This window comes from Ambystoma mexicanum, chromosome 3q (genome assembly GCF_040938575.1).
Source record: "Ambystoma mexicanum isolate Mex_15411 chromosome 3q, UKY_AmexF1_1, whole genome shotgun sequence".
NCBI classification, from domain to species: Eukaryota; Metazoa; Chordata; class Amphibia; order Caudata; family Ambystomatidae; genus Ambystoma; species Ambystoma mexicanum.
In genome coordinates, this window is record NC_090926.1 from 1,281,943,340 (window position 1) to 1,281,969,381 (window position 26,042).

The window sequence follows — 26,042 nt, forward strand, 5'->3', positions numbered from 1 at the left end:
TTGTTGACATGGCTTCCTTGATTGATAGGTAAATTGTTGAGGATAACTGAAAATCTTTGTTTAGGTCACAAATACCTATCGATGATGAGGAAGGACAGGTTATTCCCATAGAACTAGAAGCATCAGCAGTAAGAGAGGAAAGGGTGGTTGTTCATGGAAAAGACGAAGAAGGAAGAGCATGGTGAACAGTAATAGCTCTTGATGAAGGGTATATACTAACAAACTTGACAGATGAAGAGTTGTTGATAGACGATGTACTAGTATTTTATTTATAAGCCTTACCTATTGGATACAAGTTGAGAATAGAGAAATACCACAGAGAATGGCATTGGTAAAAAAGAAGCCGTCATTTTTCCAAGAACATTTAGAAAAAGCACCAAGCATCTTCTGGACCAACAGTCCATATGGTGTGGGTCTATTGAGTGGAGCAGGACCAGTCAAAATTAAGCTGAAGCCAGGATCAATTTTACCACAAGCAAAACACTACCCCGTGTCTAGAGAAGCAGATGAAGGCATATTTGAGACCATTACCACTTTAATACAGCAGGGAATACTATTACCATCAGACACCACATGTAGCACAGCTGTGTGCCCAGTTAAGAAATCAGCAGGTCATGGAGCTTTATTCAGGATCTACGCCCCCTAAACAATATTGTCAAAGCAGAGTTTCCTCTGGTTTGGAATCCAGCTATGATATTATGTAATATTTCAGCTACAGCCAAAGATTTTACAGTAGTAGATTTAAAGAACACTTACTCTTCAATTCCCCTTCATGAGGACTCACAAGATTTGACCTCATTTTCATATAGAAATCAGTGGTGGAAACATACAAGATTAAGTGAGTCCCCATTAATCTTTAATAGGGTTCTTCAGATGGACCTAGGTAATGTACAAATTGAGAGCACAATAATTCAGTAACTAGATGACTTATTAGCGTGCAGCGAGACAGAAGAAAAATGCAGAGAAGATTCAGTCCAGCTAATGACATTATTTGGAGAAAAAGGATGCAAAGTAGATAAAGAGAAAGTACAGTATTGCCAAGAAGAAGTTCTGTACATAGGACAGCTAATTTCTCAAAAGGGAAAAAAAAGTGACGCTTGAGAGAGCAGACACAATCATTAAAATTCTAAGACATAAAACAGTGAGGAAAATGCGCAATTTATAGGCCTATGTAATTGTTGTAGGGCCTGTTTTTTTTACTAGAGCACATAAAACACACCACTTTCGAAAGGACCTAAAGAAGCACAGATAGGTAAGTTGACATATTATGTACAGATGAAATGACAGAAGGATTTAAAGAGTTGAAAAAGGCGATTTGTACAGCCCCTGTGTTAGGGACTTCAGATTACAACAAAGAGTTTTATTTATTCTTGCATTCAAATGGAGTAGTAATGAAAGCAGTCCTCACACAGAATACAACATAAGGACATGGACATAAACCACTGGTTTATTACAGTGGGATCTTAGACCCAGTAATGCGAGGGCATTACCTTTGCAAACAAGCATTAGCTGCTGCTGCTTTTGCAATTGAAAAAGCAGCAAGTATTACAATGGGGTGCTCAATTACATTATTTGACAAGCATTCCCTATTCGCTATTTTGGAGAAACCTAAAAGCACGTTGACCATGCAAAGAGCGTCAGATTATGGGGTGATTATTTTGAACCCAGCGATCAAAAGTTTTAGATGCAGAGTGGTGAATCCAGCGACATTTATAGCAGAACCAATAGAAAAGGAGGACTATGTACATGATTGCACAACGTATACTGAGTGTTATGACGATATTCCCCAAATTAAGGAAAATGCTCTTGGAGCTGGGGGAATTTTATTAATTGATGACTCTTCAAAAATTGAACACATGACAGAAGAAAGGCATATACGGGATCGTCAGTTGTAAAGTTAAAAAAGAATGGTGAATTTGAAGTAGTGACAAGTGCAAGAAAGATTTCAGATTGTTCAGCACAGACTACAGAATGAGTGGCGCTTATCGCTGCACTTCAGATATATGAAGATTAGGAAGTGACAGTGTACTCTCAGTCCGCCTATGTGACATCAACCATACATGCAGGATTGTCACGCTGGAAAAGGAGTGGCTTCCTCCCCGCAGGCGGCACACCAGTGCAGCATGCGCCGCTTTTGGACAAACTTATCAAGGTACTAAAGCTCTCATTGGCTATCGCTGTGGTGTAATTCGTGTCCCATCCTAAGTAGGCAGACATGATTTCTTGTGATATTGAAGCGACAGATGTCAAAGAAAAAAGAGCAGCATATTTTCCAAATATTTCCACTTTTGAAGTAGAAAGTGTTAAGCAAATTTCAGAACGTTGCATGATGATGAAAGAAAGCTTTAACATGTTATCTATTGTGCAGTTAATTGAGCTGCAAGTTCGAGCTCCAAAAGAAGAACATGATTTATGGAAGAGATGAGTGTGTTCTTTATCCCCCACAGAGGCTATAGGGAGACAAGATAGTACTGGAAAGACAATTATGCCTCTAGCATTATTGAGAGTTATGATGGATCAGCTTCACTGTCATGTTCATATAACCAGAGAAAATCTTGCTGCCACAATCGCAGAAGACTGTTTTTTGCCAAATTTATTTGAGCATGTTGCACAGTTTATTGTGAACTGCATTGTCTGCCAGAAATTCACAGCAACGGCATACCTTGCAAACAGCCAGAGAAGCAATACCCCGCCCCAATGGTCCTTTTCAGCATCTACATATAGATTAGGGGCCCGATTCATGGAATTTATTGCAAAGTTAATTTGCACTGACTTTGCACTGCAAAAATACACTTTGAACACTTCCATGAATCAGGGTTTGTGTCAGCAGTGCATAGTCACTTTTAACTGTGCAAAATATTCAATGGATTGGGCCCTATGTGGCTATGTTGCAAACATGCAATGCTTACACATGCTAGTGGTGGTGTGTCCTTTTTACCGATGGATTGAGGCAGGTCCATACACGCACCATGATGCCACATGTGCTGCCAAGTGAGATGTTTGAAATGGGCCGCATTTTGTAAATGAGATGTTTGAACAGCTTACTGTTTTATTAGGCATAAAGCGACTCCTTAAAGAAAGAATAGCTAAAATAAACATGGCTTTGAAGAAGGGATGGCTACATTGCCTACCCCTTGCTCTATATGCATTAAGAAATCAGACAGGCTCAGATCATCACCTGACTCCTCATCAGTTGGTGACTGGACACCGCATGAGAGTGCCCCTTACTCATCCCACTCGATTAGAAACTGATGCCCGTAGTGATCAATCCTATAGAATTGTTAGAGCCACCTCGTTTTTACCCAGGGGAACAGGTGCTTGTAAAAAGTCTTGCCCGCACTTGAAATAATCCCCGCTTTGAAGGAGCATACCTCGTAGAGGGGGTCAACCCCACTGCTGTAAAAATCCAAGGAAGATGAGCTTGGCTGAATCTGAAGGAAGTAAAACCAAGCAAAGGAGAGACCCTTATTGTTCTGGCACCCATTGACAGTGAAGTAAGAGAAGATGTTCCTTGAATGCAGACTAGATTGGCTTCCGAGAGTCAACAAGAAAATATGGAATAAAGACACTTCGAACTTCTGATTGTTCCCATTTTGTTTAAAGGGAAACAAACAAACGTTACAGAATTTAAAACATTATTTCTGATAGGTTAAAGAGACAATGTTTTGAAAAGAAGAAAAGAAGAAGAGCACACAACACTTTATGTTGCCTATAACATTACATACATTCTTGTATGCTGTTTTTACTTACATACTTCTATCTTATCCAGCTCTAGTGAGAAAAAACATTGACATTATCACCTTTTTGGAAACCTTAAGACAGCCCCTATTATTCTAAGGATCATTATTGCAATACTTTTACAATTTCTGTTATAAGAAAGTGTAATTATTATAAAAAGTAACAGGAATTACATATTGATAAAAGAGAATGGGAGTTTTCCAGTTTGTCAAAGACATATTGCTAGCAAGAAGACCTATTAATACATAAAATGCAGTAAGATATATGAACACTTTTGCAATATTTCTTTTAGCTATGTTTTGTTTTTTTATGATTTTTTTTGCATTTTTAAAGTACTTACACAGCCCGCGGGCCTCGAGGCGCTGTTACAGGAATTGTTTGTTTTTTAGTTGCGTAATTGTTTTTTTTCTTCTTAGTTTCGTATTTATAACGTGCTTAAATACCCAGAGGTTTCTAAGCGCGGACCCAGGGATCAACCCTGTGTTGCTTCATGTCGTCTTGCTTTCAAGGCGAACACGCTGCCGCTGAGCTATCCTCCCGGGACAATGTGTAGTTATTATTTCCTTATTATAGCATTTTGTCAAATGTTGTTTTACAATATAAATGGAGTGTTTAGTAATGAGGCATCTATTTCTATCCCTAACAAAAGCACAAGTGACATTTTCCCTGATATTTCCACGCAAATGATACGATTTAAGAGGGGTGCTGAAGAAGATCACGAGGGTATAAATACATATCCTGATAATAACATGTGGTATCAGCACATGAAGGAGGTGGGGAAAGAACGTGAAATGAGAGGTGATACGTGTGTTCTCTCATCCCTTATGTCATGGAAACAGCCAGAACATTTATAGCATGAGGAATACCTACACATGATGCGAGGTGTCTCAGTCATCTAGCAGCATGCATGACAAGAGGACAATTTGAAGGAAAATGGGCAAACCTACGATGGATGTCAAAGAGAAGGTTCCCATATGAAGATGCAGATATAAAAACGAAGAAGATTATAACATAACCGAGTTTAAAAAGCATAATGCTCTTGTACTCATTCAGGGGCCTGAGTGGAAGAGAGATGTGGATTGTTGAACAAAAGAGACTGGATTGTTCAGATACATGGGAAACACCAGATTAACAGGATGCTGGGAGAGACTTCAGCTATTGCTATATGGACAAGAAGCCACCAGTTCAGGATGGTAAGAAGGAATTATGTGATGCAATGCACACTTATTAATGACAGCACCAGTACAGATAGTACAAATAGTGAATGATAAATGCCTGAAGGAATGGGCCAGCAATTCGAAATTATTAACATGGGTTGAACATGAAGCAGGAGCTGTGTCCATACTGCCGATGAAGAATGCAACACTGTGTTTCAGAAACAAGGGACTGACCAAAGTTGGAAAAAATAAAGGATGCAAGCAAATAATTGATGTGTCAGGAATGAATGGAGGAAATGCCATGCTAATGGACCGCTATTGGGCCTGTGGATCCCAAGCTTATATGAAGTTCTCTGAAAATTGGGGAGCAATATGTTCTATAGTGATAATACATGTTCCTACATTGGTGATTCCCCAAAGTTATCTCCATATCGACAACTTTCCAAAAATGTATGCACATCAAAGGGAGAAGAGGTCGCTCAACCTCATCCAACAGAAGACAGAGAACAATTTTTCAGCAAAATCCATAGAAGCTTATCACATCATTCCAAATGAGCACACATTGTTCAATAGAATGGCAGTGATATTTACAGCTATATCCATGCCCAGAATTCAAGCTGCAGTGAATGCTAAGTGGTTACAAACCACCAGGTGGGAATTGCTGCAAACTATTAACACAACAATCAAAGGATTTAATGTGATTAGAGAAGAATTGAGGGCCATCAGACTCCTGATCCTTCAGAACAGGTATGTATTGGACTTAATTACAGCAATGGAAGGAGGAGTGTGAGCCAAGATTAGGCCTTCTTGCAGTACCTACACACCTGTCCATGTTGGAGAAAATGGAATCCTGACAGAAGCAATAGCTATGCTGTCAACTCTTCACACGAAAATGATGGAAGAAGTAGATAATACCAAAGATGAAGATTGGTTGTCATCTCTATTCTCGTGGGGTCCAACATGGATGGCAAAGGCCTTCAAAGTGGTGGTAGCAATACTAGTGTTAGTGTTGCTGGGATCATAGGACAGAGCAAGAAGACAGCAAAGAGAGCTATTGAGATGTAGATAATTATCGATGTGAATGCTGTGACTGACAAGCACACACAGACTGAAAACACAACCGTGAGCACCTGAGAGAAAGTCCTCTGTCACCCCCAGGAACAAAGGTTTATCACCCCAAGGATCATAAGAACTATTTGGGACATTGGGTGTTCTGTTAACAGACTGGGGAATATTGATATATGACCTGGAATGTGGATGAACACATAAAAATACAGGTGACCTGATAGGGGTGACAAAGATATGGATTCCGAAGAAACCACAGTGTGAAGAAAAGGTGAAGAAAATTGAGGAGGTGGTTGAGGACTTGACCAGTGGGGGAATGTAGAGAGGCATATCTATAAGTCATCTATAGAGCCCACGCTTTCACCTCTGTGATATTGGAAGAACAGCAAGAGAACACTCTTCATGGCACCTAGTATCATCCCAATACCACATCGAAGGCATGAGAGACGGTATGCGCTCAGACAACCATACTGAATGAACCCTCAAACTGAAATGGTAGACATGAGTTTGTAGATACCACTGTACATAGAAGAGCTATAAGTAAACTCGGACCGAATAGAAGTGATGTCACAAAGAGAGAAGGTACATAGACGCGCTGAAATTGATAAATAGATGTCCAAAGAAAGAATGATGTAACTGAAGCAACAAAGTAAACATATATGCGAATATGAAGAAAACCATATGCATGAAGAAGATAAGTGATAAGAGATGTAGTAGATGTATATACGCTGAAACGCAAGGTAGATGAGACAATGTAGAAGCTTGCTAAGGTAGGAAATATAACACAAGTAAAGCAGCCATGTTAAGAAAATGGACGTTGGCATTGCATAATAGCAAGAAAGACATCTTGAGGAGAGAGACCAGGGCTGCAGAGCTGACGGGCACTGGAATACAGCTTTGTGCAAGAACAAAGGGTATTTGCTTGGCTTAGGATCAAGGATGGCATAGTAAGAAGCAACCGTAATGAACGAAAGGAGTCGATGAGGATAATGCATGAACGTAAGACACATTTCTCTCAGATTAGGTAAAGGAATGAATAATTATAAGTGCTAAGTATTGAACAATCAACTGAGCAACAAAGTGCATGCGAGAAACAGCAACCAAGTCTCCAGAGGTCAAGAGAAGCAATAGTATCCACTATAATTTAATTAAATAGCACTTAATAGAATGACAGAATGACAAAATCATGGACTCTTCACGTGTGGTGTAAGACCTTAAAACAAGACCTATTCATAAAGCTCCAGATGACGATAGCAATGTACCTTCACTCCCTTGAAAGTTCAGAAGAAGAGAACAGCCAGAGAGGTCAACTACAAATGGGAAGCCTTGTTTTAGGGCCTAACTGACGGGAGATGGTAGGCTAATTTGCTAAGAAAGGTAGTTGTCTGATGTTCCCTTGTACCTGGGTTTCGTTGTTTACGTGCTGTTAATGAGCCAAATGTCCAAAGTTGGAAGAGAGTGCCGACCAATCATGAGGGTCTATATAATAGTGTAGTATACATTGTTGCAGAAGCCTATCTGCTGCTGGTATTATGCTATTATCTGTATTTTCCATAGTATAAGGGTGTTCTGCCTACCAGATAAGGGGCAGCCAATGATCTTATTAACACTTATATGAACTACAGATATATATGCCCCTTGACCACTCCCTCCACCCAATAGGTTTTATTGTTTACCACATAGGATGGCGTCATAGATGATGTACATTGAGGTATAACGCCTTGTGTGTAATGGAAATGTGATGAAAGTGTGTGAGCTACAATTTGTTCACCAGGTTTCCCTACTTTATTAAACTGAGATTAAAGTAGTATTTTGCCATATTCTTTGAGTCTGTCCGGTTATTTGGGCCTGAGATCATTTATTTGGTAATCTCATTTGGCACTTGCAACACTCCAGGTGCTATTGCATACCTCATTCTGATTTTCAAGCTCATCTTCGTGTTTCTCCAACCACCTCATTCTGATGTTCACTCTCCTCCTATGTATCTTAAGCACCTCACTCTGATGTTCACTCTCCTCCTATGTATCTTAACCACCTCATTCTGATGTTCACTCTCCTCCTATGTATCTTAACCACCTCATTCTGATGTTCACTCTCCTCCTCCTCTGTTTCTTCAACCAACTCATTCTGATGTTCACTCTCCTCTTCTGTTTCTTCAACCACCTCATTCTGATTTTCACTCTCCTCCTATGTTTCTTAACCACCTCATTCTGATGTTCACTCTACTCCTCCTCTGTTTCTTCAACCACCTCTTTCTGATGTTCACCCTCCTCCTCCTCTGTTTCTTCAACCACCTCATTCTGATGTTCCCTCTCCTCCTCCTTTGTTTCTTCAACCACCCATTTCTGATGTTCACTCTCCTCCTCCTCTGTTTCTTCAACCAGCTCCTTTTGATGTTCACTATCCTCCTACTCTGTCCTTCAAGCACCTCATTCTGATGTTCACTCTCCTCCTACTCCTCTGTTTCTCCAACCACCTTATTCTGATGTTCACTCTCCTCCGCCTCCTGTTTCTTCAACACCCTCATTCTGATGTTCACTCTCTTCCTCCTTTGTTTCTCCAACCACCTCATTTTGATGTTCACTCTCCTCCTATGTTTCTTCAACCACCTCATTCTGATATTCACTCTCCTCCTCCTTTGTTTCTCCAACCACCCATTCTGATGTTCACTCTCCTCCTATGTTTCTTCAACCACATCCTTCTGATGTTCCCTCTCCTCCCCCGTTTCCCCAACCACCTCATTCTTCTGCCCACTCCCCTCCTCCTCCTCCTCTGTTTCAACCACCTCATTCTGATGGTCACTCTCCTCCTCCTCTGTTTCTTCAACCACATCATTCTGATGTTCACTCTCCTCCCCCGTTACCTCAACCACCTAATTCTTCTGCTCACTCCCCTCCTCTTCCTCTATTTCACCAACCACCACATTCAGATGTTCATTCTCGTCCTCCTCTGTTTCTTCAACCATCTCATAGCGATGTTCATTCTTCTCCTCCTCTGTTTCTTCAACCACCTACTTCTGTTTTTCACTCTCGTCCTCCTCTGTTTCTTCAACCACCTCATACCTATGTTTACTCTCCTCCTCCTCTGTTTCTTCAACCACCTTATTCTGATGTTCACTCTTCTCCTCTTCTGTGTCTTCAACCACCTCCTAATCAAACTCTTGTTTCAAAACAGCCTCCTCTTCTCTGTGCTCTTTCTCCCTTCCAAACTCCTCTCCATCTCCAGGCTAGTTTCCCTCTCCAGGCACTTCCTTGACAAGCTCTGTGCGATGGCTGTCTCCCAACTCCATCCACTAACTCCTTCTCCCGTCCCCCACACTCCCTCACTGTAGGCCGGGGTTATATCGTACTGTGTCCTCTACCCAGGAGCAGCAGCAAGCTGCATTATTGTGCGTCTTGCTTGCCTGTCCTCCTGGCCATAATGCGTGTGAGTCAGCACGGTGGTGCATCCTGTGTTCTTGTGAGTTCAGAGAATGTGCTTTATGCTGAGTGTCATGTGGGGGCTGAGCTGCAGTGTGTCACATGGTCATTATCTCATGAACATGTTCACGAAGAGGCTGAACACACATGTCAAGAAATAAGGTACATCAATTATACTGAAGCCTCATCCACGCCAAACCTGGACGACACATTTAGGACAGTGTGGAGGATGTTAACCCCGCCATTGCATGTTTAACCCTTTTGCTGCTGCTTGTAAACTCACACAGACCTGAATGTTCAATGCTACTCTTGTTCCTATGTAAAGAATCTGTTGTGCTCCCACCTCTACTGCACAGTGACTCTTTCTACCTCCATCACTTTCAGACCTCCTACTTCATTGCCCCTGACAGCGGAGGTCTTCCCACAATCCCAGAGAGCGTAAGTAGACCTGTCGCCTGGGCTGCACGCCCCCTGCAGAATGCCTGAGTGTTTCTGGAGTGGTGGGACTCACATACTCTGAAAGATAAGTCATTTCATGTCCCCAGATAGATGGGACCCCGTAGTTATGAGTTGGGGGAGACATGCCAGGTTCCTGGCCTAGAGAACCATGGATCCATGGGCACTGCATACTTCACGGGTGGAGTATTTCTCTGTGGCCCTAGATTTGGGAGTCTCACATACATTGAGGTGTGGGGTAGTCAATATAATCCCCTATTGTGGTATGCCCCAGGTGCTTGGCATGCCCCAGGTGCTTGGCATGGCTTCAGTGTTACTCTTTGCCCCAAAATGTTGGTCCCCTGGATGTGGCTTCTCCAACCAGTACATCTTAGTTATTAGCGGGAGTTATTTTCTGTCTTATTCTCCTGCTGTCTTTCTGTTGACAGAGGAATTTAACCGAGTTCGTCCTGGCCGTGGACGTGAATAACATGTTGCAGCTCTACGCCAGCATGCTGCACGAGAGACGCATCCTCATCACCTCCAGCAAGCTCAGCACGGTGAGTGGTCCTCCTCGAAGCACGCGTCGCTACCACGCTTTAAGGAGACCGCCAAAGGAACGTGTGCGTTAACTGCCAACCTTGTAAACAATAGGTCACGCCCTTAATATGTTGATATAACAGGGCAGCAATCAATATTAAACACAGGCAGCAGACTACCCCCTTCTCCTGTTTCGTACAGCTCTAGACCGATGAGGGCTAAAAATATGCTGACAATTGTTCACACAAATTGAAAGATCTCAGATCCTTGGTGTTTTCTTACATATAAAATGTTATCTTTTTAATTCATGACATGGACACCTCCCATATTGAGGGTATTTATTATCTGAAATCATAGATCACAAAACATGATTTCTGATCATGAGATAACCCCATCCCAGATAAGGTTTCCCCCGTGATCCCCCATGATCTTCCATACGACCTTCGTCGGGACAAAATTTCATTATTCCTTCGCTCATCCTCAATCTTCTAACCCAACTGTCACTGAGGTCTGGTTGCACTCTTGCACTACCGATTAACTTCCCACGTTGTTTACATCCTCTTTATCGTCGGCACATCTTATCGAGTGAGTCCTACTTGTGTCTCTTCAACCCTCTTCATGCTCGACACATCTTATCGAGTGAGTCCTACTTGCGTCTGTTTCACAGACGCAAGTAGGACTCACTCGATAAGATGTGCCGAGCATGAAGACGGTGTAAACAACGTGGGAAGTTAATCGGTAGCGCAAGAGTGCAACCAGATGCATCAGTAGAGCGCTTAGAAGAAAGAGGAGGAGAAGGCTGAATGTGAGAGCGGCATAAAGGTGAAATACAATGAACATTCCTTCCCTGTAAGGCTACTGAAAAAGATAAACTCAGTGACATTTGGGTTAGAAGATTGAGGATGAGCGAAGGAATAATGAAATTTTGTCCTGACGAAGGTAGTATGGAAGATCATGGGGGAAACCTTATCTGGGACGGGGTTATCGCATGATCAGAAGGCCGAAACGCAGAGTGTCGACATAACATCATTCATACATCCTTTGACGAAAAGGCGTAGGGATAATAGACATCCCTCAGAGATTAAGAGAGGCAGATGAGAATGACACAGAGGACAGTATAAGGTTTTGTTCGGGATAAGAACTGATATGAGTTTAATGAACATACTGTCATAGACATTGAGGGAACAGGAAGAAACTATTGTGTCTTTTGTGTGCCTGATATCTCTGGTATTAGACGTTTGTGAATCAATTGAACATCTGTGATAATTGTTTTTTGGTCAACAAAAAAGTTTTCAGTTTTGGTGCGAGAGAAAGGAGGGTACCTTACACTAACCCTTGATTGACGAAAACAGATGATGCTTTTCATAATTGTAATGTAATGCTTAACGTTTTGTGATCTATTTTTTTTAGATAAAAATACCCTCAATATAGGAGGTGTCTAGGTAATGAATTAAAAAGATAACATTTTGTATGTAAGAAAAGACTAAGGTTCTGGGATATTTCAATTTGTGAGAACCATTGTCAACACATTTTTATCCATCATCGGTCTAGAGGTGTAAGAAACAGGAGAAGAGGGTAGTCTGTGGTTCCTGTGTTTAATATTGGTTACCTGCCAACCTACAGATCCACACAAGCGCTTATGGCTTCACCTTTCTCAAGCACCCTCCTCTACACGGGAGAACAGTAAGGGGGGCTTCGAGATCACATGGTATTGGTACGTCAAAGGGAACCTATTAAGTAGTGGTCTTTAACATGTTACTATAGCAAGGTTCCAGTTAGTCTTCTAGGTATGGAAGGAGCATACTGCATGTCCCCAGATGTACCCAGAGAGGGCTCCTGACCAGCTGCCTCCATGCCCCAGATGTTCCCAGAGAGGGCTCCTGACTGCCTGTCCACAGGCCCAGATTTCCCCAGAGAGGGTTCCTGTCCCCAGACCTCAGATGTTCCCAGAGAGGGCTCCTGACCACCAGTCCCCAGACCCCAGATGTCCCCAGAGAGGGCTCCTGACCACCTGTCCCCAGATATCCCCAGAGTGGGCCCCTAACCACCTGTCCCCAGGCCCCAGATGTCCCCAGATGTACCCAGAGAGGGCTCCTGACCAGCTGCCTCCATGCCCCAGATGTTCCCAGAGAGGGCTCCTGACTGCCTGTCCACAGGCCCAGATTTCCCCAGAGAGGGTTCCTGTCCCCAGGCCCCAGATGTTCTCAGAGAGGGCTCCTGACCACCAGTCCCCAGACCCCAGATGTCCCCAGAGAGGGCTCCTGACCACCAGACCCCAGATGTCCCCATAGAGGGCTCCTGACCACCTGTCCCCAGATATCCCCAGAGCGGGCTCCTAACCTCCTGTCCCCAGGCCCCAGATGTCCCCAGAGAGTACTCCTGGCCACCAGTCCCCAGACCCTCAGATGTCCCCAGAGAGGGCTCCTGACCGCCTATCCTTAGGTGTCCCCAGGGAGGGCTCCTGAACACCGTTCCCCAGGCCCCAGATGTCCCAAGAGAAGGCTCCTGACCACCAGTCCCCAGGCTCCAGCTGTCCCCAGAGAGGGCTCCTGACCACCTATCCCCAGGCACCAGATGTCCCCAGAGAGGGCTCCTAACCACCAGTCCTCAGGCCCCAGATTTCCCCGAAAAGGGCTCCTGACCACCATTCTCCATGCCCCAGATCTCCCCAGAGAGGGCTCCTGACCACCTGTCCCCAGGACCCAGATGTCCCCAGAGAGGGCTCCTGACCACCTGTCCCCAGGCACCAGATGTCCCCAGAGAGGGCTCCTGACCACCAGTCCTCAGGCCCCAGATTTCCCCACAGAGGGCTCCCGACCACCTGTTCCCAGGTGCCTCAGGGAGGGCTCCCGACCACCGGTCCCCAGGCCCAAGATGTCCCCAGAGAGGGCTCCAGACCACCAGTCCCCATGCCCCAGATGTCCCCAGACAGCTCCTGATCCAGGATCCAACACCTTTGCTATGTTTAACTGAAAGGATTTATGCCCAAACTGTGGCAATGAGGACAGGGATAGAGATATGAAGGGTCTCGTCCTCTGGATTCTGACCTGCAACACAACAGACAACACGAGACAGGGAATCGGTGCAGACAAGGCTTACCCTGGGCACGGGTGTAGAAGGCTCACAGGCTGTGGGTTTCAGGCTTCCACCAATGGTTAGGTCAAGCTCAGGCATAAACCCAGGACAGGGGGAGGGAAACCATTCAGCTCCCGAATGATGGGGAGAACCTCGGGAGACGCTGACAGGAGTGGACCTTGCTGTGACCTAGGACAGGGCTTGCGTTCCTGCAGGCCTGTCCTCATAGTTAGCGTTGGCAGCAGCAGGATGGTAAGGACTCAGCAGAGCTCTGAGCATGCCATCAAGGTTTCTAGCAACGAGGTAGTAAGGGGCCCATGCTAAGCTGCAGTGCAGTCACAGGCAGGTGCGGGCAAGGCATGCATGGCAGGGCTTCAGACTGGTTGGTCCCACCTGTCCAGCCAAAGCAGGCCCCTGCTTCAGGTTTTCCCAGTCGAGTTGAAGGTCGGAGATCTAAACACGATGATTGGCTTGGCAAATGCTGGTCACAGGTACAGGTCTCTGGCAGGTTTCTGGTGGTCCTTCAGCTTTAGGGGCTCGGATCTTGTGGTCAATGATCTCAAATGGATCCAAGTCCTCCCCTTTACCCAGAAATCAGGCTTGGGAGCTGTCCCATCCAACTAGGGACAGCCTACCATCCCGCCCCTGGCATTCTGCCTAGCAACAGGAGATACCCTAGCTGCAGCGTCAGTAGGGACCAGGGGGTCCCAAGCCCCAGTTTCAAGCAGTTCACACCCACAAAGCATTGACCAGGAGTGAAGAGCTGGCTATCCGCAAAGGTGCACGATGGAAGATGGGCAACTACGAAGAGGGCACAAGCAACAGAGAGCCAGGAAGGAAGATGGACAACTATGAAGAGGGCACAAGCAACAGAGAGCCAGGAAGGAAGATGGGCAGCTACGAAGAGGGCACAAGCAACAGAGATCCAGGAAGGAAGATGGGCAGCTACGAAGAGGGCACAAGCAACAGAGAGCCAGGAAGGAAGGTGGGCAACTACGAAGAGGGCACAAGCAACAGAGAGCCAGGAAGGAAGGTGGGCAGCTACGAAGAGGGCACAAGCAACAGAGAGCCAGGAAGGAAGATGGGCAGCTACGAAGAGGGCTCAAGCAACAGAGAGCCAGGAAGGAAGATGGGCAGCTACGAAGAGGGCACAAGCAACAGAGAGCCAGGAAGGAAGATGGGCAACTACGAAGAGGGCACAAGCAACAGAGAGCCAGGAAGGAAGCAGGGCAACTACGAAGAGGGCACAAGCAACAGAGAGCCAAGAAGGAAGATGGGCAACTACGAAGAGGGCACAAGCAACAGAGAGCCAGGAAGGAAGATGGGCAACCACGAAGAGGGCACAAGCAACAGAGAGCCAGGAAGGAAGATGGGCAACCACGAAGAGGGCAAAAGCAACAGAGAACCAGGAAGGGAGATGGGCAACCACGAAGAGGGCACAAGCAACAGAGAGCCAGGAAGGAAGATGGGCAACTACGAAGAGGGCACAAGCAACAGGGAGCCAGGAAGGAAGATGGGCAACTACGAAGAGGGCACAAGCAACAGGGAGCCAGGAGCTGCCATTTTGAGTATATAGGACTCGAACAGGCATTATCGCTGTGGAAAATAAAGGGGCACTGCTGTTCACTGGGAAAAGGATAAACACGGTCCAATTCCACCTGCTTCTCTTATCTGGTTGTTTGGTGGCACACAGGAGCGGTTTTAGTGCAGGGTGACCACCCAGCGCACCACGCCACCCAGGGCGTCATTAGCCCCCTGCCACGCCAGCTCGGTGCAGTCTTTCAAGGGCTCCACTAAACTGGCATAGTGGGCGAAGGTGCGGCAGGCGCCCTTTTGTTATTAAAAACGCCTGCGGCCCTCCCCACTCCGACACAGGAGCGAGGCGGTTTTCATTGCAATAATGCATAAGCGCTCTATTTCATTGATTAACTCCCTGCCAGGCGCCGGAGCGGGGAGTAAGAAAACAAATGTGGCGCTCCTACCCCCTCCGCCCCTCTCCCTGTTCGCCAGAGGCACGCGGGAAGATGGGGCGCCAATTCTTTTTTAACCAGCCCAGGGCGCTGCTGCCACTAAGGCCAGCCGTGGGTGCAGAACCCGGATTTTACTGAAAGAAGATTAAAGGGCCACTCGTGGCCCTTAGCTCTTCCCTTAAGGTGGCTTGCAAAGCACTGAGTTCCCTGCTCTGGCAGCAAAAGGGGTTCAATAATGCACCACATACAAAATGAGAGAAGCAGGTAAGCCTCAGACCCCCCAAATATCAGCAAGGACCCAGATAAAAGGCCGATATGCAGGGGGCCTCCAAGCGGAGGAACGGGACGCCAAAAAGCCACCTGTGAGCCAATACCTCTGCTTGTGCTAAAGTGGCATTTACAGGCCAGCGCCCAGTAGCCGAGGCACGCACGCGTGCCGCCTTTTCCTGCATGTGCCATCCCGTCCCACACTCTCACACTTTCATCGAAGTGGGTGGCACTCACGAAGGAGCCAAAGTAAAAACCAACATTTTTGGCTCAATAGGTGGAATTAAAGAGACAGGTATGGGCCAAGGTCTGCTCCCCCCACCTTGACCAGAGCCTTGCTATATGGCAGGATAAGTACTTATTAAGTAAAAGCTCACAGCCGGCCTCACCACGTAGGTATCTCTCTGCCCGTACCTCCGTATGTTGATGGATGCCTCCATGCCTCCACCGCCACCTTCGGAGAACCGCCATAGAGCAGGATAAGCACCCTACAAACCACCTACAACCTGACATATCCATAAGCCTCAGAGGCCTACAGCCTGCGGGTGGTGGAGGCTGGATAGGGGTGGCAGCTTGCCCCTGCACAGGCTCCACAGTGGGGAGATGCAGGACGTTTGTCCCACCTGCTGCCTCTGTGAGAGCTGTCAGGGGTCCATGTGAGTGCTAAATAAGGTCTTGGATGCCCCCCCCGCCCTCTGAGCCTCCTGGGAAGCACCCACACCTGTATTTGTTTCCGGCAATGCACCTGTAATGGACAACATGCCATAAAATGTATTGCGGGCCTTTCCTCTCAAAAGCCTCAACTCTTGTGTTGCGACTGTTGTTTAATGTGCAAATGTGTACTTTATGCCCAACAACACAAGGCATATCTTTGTCAAGTGGCGAGTACAAGGAGATGGGTTTATCACAAGGACACTTCAGGGGCCCTCATTATGAGTCGTCCGGTCCAGGAAAAATGCAGCTAAAATGCTAAAACGGCCGGTAATACAGGATCCGGCATTTTCCCCACACCGGCACACTCCGAGTTTGCCAATAGGGGCATTGAACTACCGATAGACCTGACCTTCTGGTAGTTCAGACCCTTGCCATTACTACTGGTGCCACTGATAGGGGCAAGCCCTTTCTATGGAGTCCTATGGCTTTACCGGCACCCGTAATATCCCGGTAACACTGGTATCGGTTGCCGGTAACGGCAATGCGAGTTTGCCAGTGACCCTCCGGTAGCACCAGCGAGTTACCGGCAAACTTGCGATGAGGGCCTAAATCTTTAAAATGTTGGGGTGTTCAGGAAAGCCCCCATTGAGAAAGAGGGGTTCACGTTGCGCGTGCCATATTGTTGAGTGAGGGAACGGCAAATTTGGCGTGATGTTCCAATTTTACATGTAGGTAATGAGAATGGGACATGTGTTACTTTTTTTTTTGTAACCTTGTGTTTAAGTTGATACATTTAGATTTGAACGCACAGCAAGATAAATGTCAAATTCACTGATGAAATATAACTACAATATGGGTATGGTGTACCATGAAGCACCTAGAAGCTGGGCTACGAGGAACTTCATGATGCACATGTGAGAAAGGCGATTTGTCACAAAGAAACACCTGTGAAGAGGCCATGGTAGTTTTAAAACATGCATCAACATACATACATAAATGGGTCTCAAGGGACATATGTTTGGGGTACATGGTTGGAATGTACACATCTGTATGTTATGTGCTTTTTCATAGTCTCTCCAGGCCTTGCAGCCAGGATTTTGTGAGGTGAACTCTGTGTGACTGGGAAAACTGTAGGGTTAGGGGCCGAGGGAAGGCAATGAGTAGCCGTGACATTATCAGATGGTCAGTTACAGTCAGGCTGGGTTTTTATGACTTGGCAATATTGGGGAAAGTGGCCATCTTTTTAAGTGTATGCAAGCTCGTTATTTATTGTTATGTGGAATCCGGCCATCTGTTCGCATCTGAGTAGTAAACCTGGGGTGAAGAGACGTTTAATGGCAGAAGTCGACCAATACTTTATGGGTTTTGATTATTTTCTCAGAATGTGTCCAGAGACCATGCATGTTGAATTGGTAGTCATTTAGATTAGAGTGTTTCAAGGATGCCAGCAAGTCATGGTGGGTAAGATAGTAATCGCCAGTTAAGGGAACTGTATGGGTTCCCCTACAATATGGGTAGGGGAAGTTATTCTTCCCCTGCCCATATTGTTTGAAGTGTCCTTGCAAACTGTGTGTATCACGTCTGGGGTTTGAATGTCTCCGGCCAGCTGCAACTTGTAATGAATTATGTTTGTACCAAAATGTGTAACTATGTGATGATGTCATGATTTACCACAGACAAATCCCCCAAAATATTAGCTGATGATGGTAGTAAGATAAATGTGACCAATGAGAATGTGGGATTTATAGAAGATTGGTTTTCTTTTGTATAGGTTTGACCAATCATGTGTGGGGGGAAGATTTGTAATAAAATATGTGAGTGTTTTAACTGCTGCAAACTGTATATAATGTGAAGTGTTTGTATGGTTCTTGGAGACTTGGGTAAGTTTGACTGTAAGGCATCATCTCGCTCCTCCCGTCCGCTTGTCCAATAAACTTGCTTTACGGACAAATGTGCACTTGTTTCTTAAGTGGTGGGCCTGCTTTGGGTTAACGTGATTAGAGCCCCATCCACGCAAACATTAATATATTTGAAGTTTGTCAATGTCAGGTGTGACATAGCTAACCATTCCAGGATTTTACGTTCATAAGATTTAGAAAAGGGATTTTTTTAAAATGTGTTTTTTGAATGTGTGATTGCGTGTGTGTGTGCGCATGCACGCATCAGTGCAAAGGTGCATCTTCAGGGCACTAAGAGCATCATGATGCAGGACTGGGCTCAACGTGAGCATACCTTTAGAAAGGCTGCATGATTTGATTTGAGCACTGGCAGCATGAAAGGGAGGCAGCAGGGAGCATATTTTGGGTTTTACAGTGGAAAGGCTGCAATGTTTTATAGAGACCATCCTCGTTTCTTTCTTTGCACTCATCCAGCAGGACGGGGAGAGGCCTTATGATCTGCTTTGGGCAGAGGCAATGCTGGCACAGATGTTTGAGAGAAGGCCTTGGAAAGTCAGCATCAACACATGCTGCAACATTCTCTTCTGTACTGCTGGTGGGCTGGCATCTATTGGGGTGTTTTGCCAAGAAGAACCAAATAGATGTTCTATTGATTGTTACCCAATTCTTCTGAAATGGGTGCTGCATGGGGCATGACATCAAACTATTATTGTAAATAATGTCTAACGGGAAGAACCACCCAACATCTTACTGGATTCGTTTTAGGGAGGCAATTTACAGCTCTCCTGTAAGTCCACCACCTACCACTGCTCTAGACTGTAGTGGTATTGTCAGAGTGGGGCAGAGAAGCCCAAGCAGATGCCCAGTTAGATCTTAGTGAGTTCTTTGACACCACTTTAGGAGAACCCAAATCCTCCATTGAAACATGCTTTTTCCCTGGCACCCCACACCTCTGCCATGTGGGTGGCTCCAGCATATCAGTTGGCTTGACCGTTTTTTTGCTTTCTCTCCCCTGCAGTTGACGGCCTGCGTCCAGGCTTCCACCGCCATGCTGTACCCCATGTACTGGCAGAACATCTACATCCCCATCCTACCCCCCCACCTGTTGGACTACTGCTGGTAAGGCCCGGACCCCATTGAGCCTTACCCATATGTGTGTGTGTGTGCAGACATAGAGTCTGTGGGTGCATTGTGGGCGGTGTTCTGTGTGAGCGCCATCATGTTGGTTTGTGGAACATCTTGTATGTAGCACTTCTGGGAAATTATTTAAATTGTAGTGAATGGACAAGACCAAAACTTTTGCAATTTGTCATAAATGAATGTACCTTTGTTTTCATGTTTGTGACGGAACTTCACGAAATGACCGAAAAAAAGGTCTGACTTTACAAAAAGACCAAAAAATGCATACCATCAAAGGTTCGAACACCAGACTTTCTAACCTTTGGTGGCATGCATTTTAGGTTAGCAAAAAAAAAAACACTGCTGGGGCTGCAGGGGTGTCCCCCGCAACACCCCGCTCAACATACTATACAGTATAGTGAGTGGGCGTTAGGGGGGGCAACCCGCTGCACACCCGACAAAGGAAAAAAAACAGGGGCTTTGGGGGTGTCCCCCGCAATGCCACGCTCACTATACTGTGTAGTATAGTGAGTGGGGGTTGTGGGAGACATCCGCAGCACACCCGAGAAAAAATAAACATAAAAGTATCCTGTGGCGCCAGTTCCTGATCACGGAAGTGAAAGGGAACTGGCGCTGCAGGGACACAGCGTGACACAATGACAGGTAAGTGGGGTGTGGGTATGTTGGGGTGTGTTGGGGGTGTGGGTGGGGGTGTGGGTTTTTAATGTATGTTTGCGTGGGAAATGTACGAAACCTTGGTGGTTTGTACATTTCTCATGCAAACTTTCCTGTCGCTGAATTTTCCACAATGGAAAAATCACGCAGATCCTTTGTGACCACCCACAATGGTGGATTGGACCAGAAGTCTCCAGCTCGGTCTGCTCTGGCCAGGGGTTGATGAGAACCAAAAGCAGCCCTGGCCCTTTATTATACTGTGCAAACAAACCCGACCCCTCTAAGTAGGGTGTGGTGGGTTCTTCCACAAGGACATTTCTCCTCGGCTGGGGCCTCCCTCTGGGACAGCCTCCCTGCCTCTCTCAAACTTGAGCAGAACCAACTCTGGTTCCGGAAGCAACTCAAGACCTTCCTCTTCACTTCCGCTTTCTCTCTTCCTCACCCCTGCTGATGCACCTGACTGCTCCACGCACTGGTCACCTGGTCACCATCTAAACTCTGGCCAGGCTCCTGCCTGTCCAGTTGCCCTGGCACTGCCTCCGGGCTCCCCAGCACTTAAGGGTCTGTATCTGCAACCCTACAGCCCCTCCTCTCTGCACGTATGAGCCACCCCCTGGCTGCACTTGTGAGTTACCTGCACTTCCCCCTTCCCTCCTCCCAGCACTTGAGTGGTCTGAATGACACAAGGCCTAGGAAGATCGTTATTTGTCCTCTCTTTGATTCCTCCTTGTCTTGTCGCGTCTAGAAACACTTGTGTATGGGCGCATTATAAATGCCATATCATGTCATATAATCATATCATGTCATTTGGAAAACATGGGTTAGAATTGTGAATTTTAAAGCACATTTCTACCTATACATGGATTTAAAGGAGTTAAATATAAGAGTGTGGAATAATCCACTTAATAATGACTTCCTGGGGGGGGGGGGGCATGAGAAGAGATGGAAGGGAAGGGGCAGAAAGCTTGTGAGAGGTGGTTAGAGGAGCAGAACACCGGGCACAAGAGGCCCACTGTGAAATCCCCCGACTTCTCGCAGGTGACCTGCAGGATGCCTGCCTCTTCGGGTGACCTGCTTGCTGCATGGCTCCTTGGGTGACCTGCTTGCTGCATGGCTACTCAGGTGACCTGCATGGTGCATGCCTCCTCGGGTGACCTGCAGGGTGCATGGCTCCTCAGGTGACCTGCATGGTGCATGGCTACTCAGGTGACCTGCTTGCTGCATGGCTACTCAGGTGACCTGCATGGTGCATGCCTCCTCAGGTGACATGCATGATGCATGTCTCCTCAGGTGACCTGTATTGTGCATGCCTCCTCGGGTGACCTGCTTGCTGCATGGCTCCTCGGGTGACCTGCTTGCTGCATGGCTCCTCGGGTGACCTGCTTGCTGCATGGCTCCTCAGGTGACATGCATGATGCAAGTCTCCTCAGGTGACCTGCTTGCTGCATGGCTACTCAGGTGACCTGCATGGTGCATGCCTCCTCGGGTGACCTGCAGGGTGCATGGCTCCTCAGGTGACCTGCATGATGCATGTCTCCTCAGGTGACCTGTATGGTGCATGCCTCCTCGGGTGACCTGCTTGCTGCATGGCTCCTCGGCTGACCTGCTTGCTGCATGGCTCCTCAGGTGATCTGCGTGGTGCATGGCTCCTCGGATGAAATGCATGATGCAATCCTCCTCAGATGACCTGCTTGCTGCATGGCTCCTCAGGTGACCTGCTTGCTGCATGGCTCCTCAGGCGACCTGTATGGTGTGTGGCTCCTCAGGTGACCTGTATTGTGTGTGGCTCCTCGGGTGACATGCCTGATGCATGGCTCCTCGGGTGACATGCATGGTGCATGGATCCTCAGGTGGCATGCATGATGCAAGCCTCCTCAGGTGACCTGCTTGCTGCATGGCTCCTCATGTGACCTGCATGGTGCATGGCTCCTCAGGTGACATGCATGACGCATGCCTCCTCAGGTGACCTGTATGGTGCGTGGCTCCTCGGGTGACATGCATGATGTATGCCTCCTCGGGTTACCTGCTTGCTGCATGGCTCCTCATGTGACCTGCATGGTGCATGGCTCCTCATGTGACATGCATGACGCATGCCTCCTCAGGTGACCTGCAGGTGACCTGTATGGTGCGTGGCTCCTCAAGTGACATGCATGATGCATGGCTACTCAGGCGACCTGTATGGTGTGTGGCTCCTCAAGTGACCTGTATGGTGTGGGGCTCCTCAGGTGACCTATATGGTGCATTGATCCTCGGGTGAAATGCCTGATGCATGGCTCTTAAGGTGACCTGCATGGTGCATGGCTCCTCAGGTGATGTGCATGATGCAAGTCTCCTCAAGTGACCTGCTTGCTGCATGGATTCTTAGGTGACCTGCATGGTGCATGGCTCCTCAGGTGACCTGCGTGGTGCATGGCTCCTCAGGTGACCTGTATGATGCATGGCTCCTCAGGTGACCTGCTTGCTGCATGCTTCCTCGGGTGACCTGTATGGTGCATGCTTCCTCGGGTGACCTGCTTGCTGCATGGCTCCTCAGGTGATCTGCTTGCTGCATGGCCACTCAGGTGACCTGTATGGTGTGTGGCTCCTCAGGTGACCTGTATGGTGTGTGGCCCCTCAGGTGATCTGCTTGCTGCATGCCTCCTCAGGTGACCTGCTTGCTGCATGGCTCCTCAGGTGACCTGTAGGGTGTGTGGCCCCTCAGGTGACCTGCTGGCTGCATGCCTCCTCTGGTGACCTGCTTGTTGCATGGCTCCTCAGGTGACCTGCATGATGCATGCCTCCTCAGGTGACCTGCTTGCTGCGTGGCTCTTCGGGTGACCTGTATGGTGGGTGACTGCTCAGGTGACCTGCATGGTGCATGGCTCCTCAAGTGATGTGCATGATGCAAGCCTCCTCAGGTGACCTGCTTGCCGCATGTCTCCCCAGGTGACCTGTATGGTCCTTGGCTCCTCAGGTGACATGCATGATGCAATCCTCCTCAGGTGTCATGCTTGCTGCATGGCTCCTCAGGCGACCTGTATGGTGTGTGGCTCCTCAAGTGACCTGTATGGCGTGGGGCTCCTCAGGTGACCTGTATGGTGTGGGGCTCCTCAGGTGACATGCCTTATGCATGTCTCCTCAGGTGACCTGCTTGCTGCATGCCTCTTCAGGTGACCTGCTTGCTGCATGCCTCCTCAGGTGACTTGCTTGCTGCATGGCTCCTCGGGTGACCTGCTTGCTGCATGGCTCCGCAGGTGACCTGCATGGTGCATGGCTCCATGCCTCCTCAGGTGACCTGCTTGCTGCATGGCTTTTCAGGTGACCTGCTTGCTGCATGGCTCCTCAGGTGACATGCATCATGCATAGACATATTCTGCTGTCCTCTATGTCATCCTCCCAGTTTCTGGGAATGATGCAGAGTTTTGATTCTGTTTTGAGCACAAGGTTACCTTTTCCCTCCGAATGTGGGGACATATATGTCTGCATGCAGCGCATGCCTCTGGTGTCAAATGATAAAGGCATGTTTCTGTTTGCGCCTGATCTTGCACACGTGCAAAGGGTGAGATGTGACATTTTACATTCAGAGAAGGGTCTCCGAGTGTGGCCAGTATAGATGCATACATTCAGAAGCCCATGCTGCTCTCCGTGTGCAACTGCGCATGTGCGGGGACTGCGCATTCTGAGACATGCAGAAGCCCATGCTGCGCTGAAGCCCATGCTGCTCTCTGTGTGCAGCTGCGCATGTGTGGGGACTTCTGAGACATACAGAAGCCCATGCTGCTCTCCATGTGCAGCTGCACATGTGCGGGGACTTCTGAGACATACAGAGACTTCTGAGACTTACAGAAGCCCATGCTGCTCTGCTGCTCTCCATGTGCAGCTGCGCATGTGCGGGGACTTCTGATACAGAAGCCCATGCTGCTCTCTATGTGCGGCTGCGCATGTGCGGGGACTTCTGAGACATACAGAAGCCCATGCTGCTCTCCGTGTGCAGCTGCGCATGTGCGGGGACTTCTGAGACATACAGAAGCCCATGCTGCTCTCCGTGTGCAGCTGCGCATGTGTGTCCATGTGCAGCTGTGCATGTGCGGGGACTTCTGAGACATACAGAAGCCCATGCTGCTCTCTGTGTGCAGCTGCGCATGTGGGGGGACTTCTGAGACATTCAGAGGCCCATGCTGCTCTCCGTGTGCAGCTGCGCATGTGCGGGGACTTCGGAGACATACAGAGGCCCATGTTGCTCTCCGTGTGCAGCTGCGCATGTGCGGGGACTTCGGAGACATACAGAGGCCCATGCTGCTCTCCGTGTGCAGCTGCACATGTGCGGGGACTTCTGAGACATACAGAAGCCCATGCTGCTCTCCGTGTGCAGCTGCGCATGTGCGGGGACTTCTGAGACATACAGAAGCCCATGCTGCTCTCCGTGTGCAGCTGCGCATGTGCGGGGACTTCTGAGACATACAGAAGCCCATGCTGCTCTCCGTGTGCAGCTGCACATGTGCAGGGACTTCTGAGACATTCAGAAGCCCATGCTGCTCTCCGTGTGCAGCTGCGCATGTGCGGGGACTTCTGAGACATACAGAGACTTCTGAGACTTACAGAAGCCCATGCTGCTCTGCTGCTCTCCATGTGCAGCTGCGCATGTGCGGGGACTTCTGAGACATACAGAAGCCCATGTGCAGCTGCGCATGTGCGGGGACTTCTGATACAGAAGCCCATGCTGCTCTCTATGTGCGGCTGCGCATGTGCGGGGACTTCTGAGACATACAGAAGCCCATGCTGCTCTCCGTGTGCAGCTGCGCATGTGCGGGGACTTCTGAGACATACAGAAGCCCATGCTGCTCTCTGTGTGCAGCTGCGCATGTGTGTCCATGTGCAGCTGTGCATGTGCGGGGACTTCTGAGACATACAGAAGCCCATGCTGCTCGCTGTGTGCAGCTGCGCATGTGCGGGGACTTCTGAGACATACAGAAGCCCATGCTGCTCTCCGTGTGCAGCTGCGCATGTGCGGAGACTTCTGAGACATACAGAAGCCCATGCTGCTCTCCGTGTGCAGCAGCGCATGTGCGGGGACTTATGAGACATACAGAAGCCCATGCTGCTCTCCGTGTGCAGCTGCGCATGTGCGGGGACTTCTAAGACATTCAGAAGCCCATGCTGCTCTCCGTGTGCAGCTGCGCATGTGCGGGGACTTCCGAGACATACAGAAGCTCATGCTGCTCTCCGTGTGCAGCTGCGCATGTGCGGGGACTTCTGAGACATACATAAGCCCATGCTGCTCTCTGTGTGCAGCTGCACATGTGCGGGGACTTCTGAGACATTCATAAGCCCATGCTGCTCTCCGTGTGCAGCTGCACATGTGCGGGGACTTCTGAGACATTCCGAAGCCCATGCTGCTCTCCATGTGCAGCTGCACATGTGCGGGGACTTCTGAGACATTCAGAAGCCCATGCTGCATGTGCAGGGACTTCTGAGACATACAGACGCCCATGCTGCTCTCCGTGTGCAGCTGCGCATGTGCGGGGACTTCTAAGCCCATACTGCTCTCCGTGTACAGCTGCGCATGTGCGGGGACTTCTGAGACATTCAGAGGCCCATGCTGCTCTCCGTGTGCAGCTGCGCATGTGCAGGGACTTCTAAGCCCATACTGCTCTCCGTGTACAGCTGCGCATGTACGGGGACTTCTGAGACATTCAGAGGCCCATGCTGCTCTCTGTGTGCAGCTGCGCATGTACGGGGACTTCTGAGACATACAGAGGCCCATGCTGCTCTCCGTGTGCAGCTGCGCATGTGCGGGGACTTCTGAGACATACAGAAGCCCATGCTGCTCTCCGTGTGCAGCTGCGCATGTGCGGGGACTTCTGAGACATACAGAAGCCCATACTGCTCTCCGTGTGCAGCTGCGCATGTGCGGGGACTTCTGAGACATACAGAAGCCCATGCTGCTCTCCATGCGCAGCTGCGCATGTGCGGGGACTTCTGAGACATTCAGAAGCCCATGCTGCTCTCCGTGTGCAGCGGCGCATGTGCGGGGACTTCTGAGACATACAG

At 48.1% G+C, this 26,042-nt stretch overlaps 1 protein-coding gene across 2 annotated transcripts in view; it reads left to right on the forward strand.

Annotated features, from left to right (window-relative positions):
• The window catches only part of DENND1C (DENN domain containing 1C), a 652,034-nt gene that overhangs the window by 430,705 nt on the left and 195,287 nt on the right, over positions 1–26,042 (forward strand). For both annotated transcript variants that reach the window (XM_069604349.1, XM_069604348.1), the window contains exons 9-11: positions 9,764–9,817; positions 10,264–10,374; positions 19,237–19,337. In XM_069604349.1, coding sequence (XP_069460450.1) covers positions 9,764–9,817; positions 10,264–10,374; positions 19,237–19,337 — 266 coding nt within the window. The remainder of the gene's footprint in view (positions 1–9,763; positions 9,818–10,263; positions 10,375–19,236; positions 19,338–26,042) is intronic.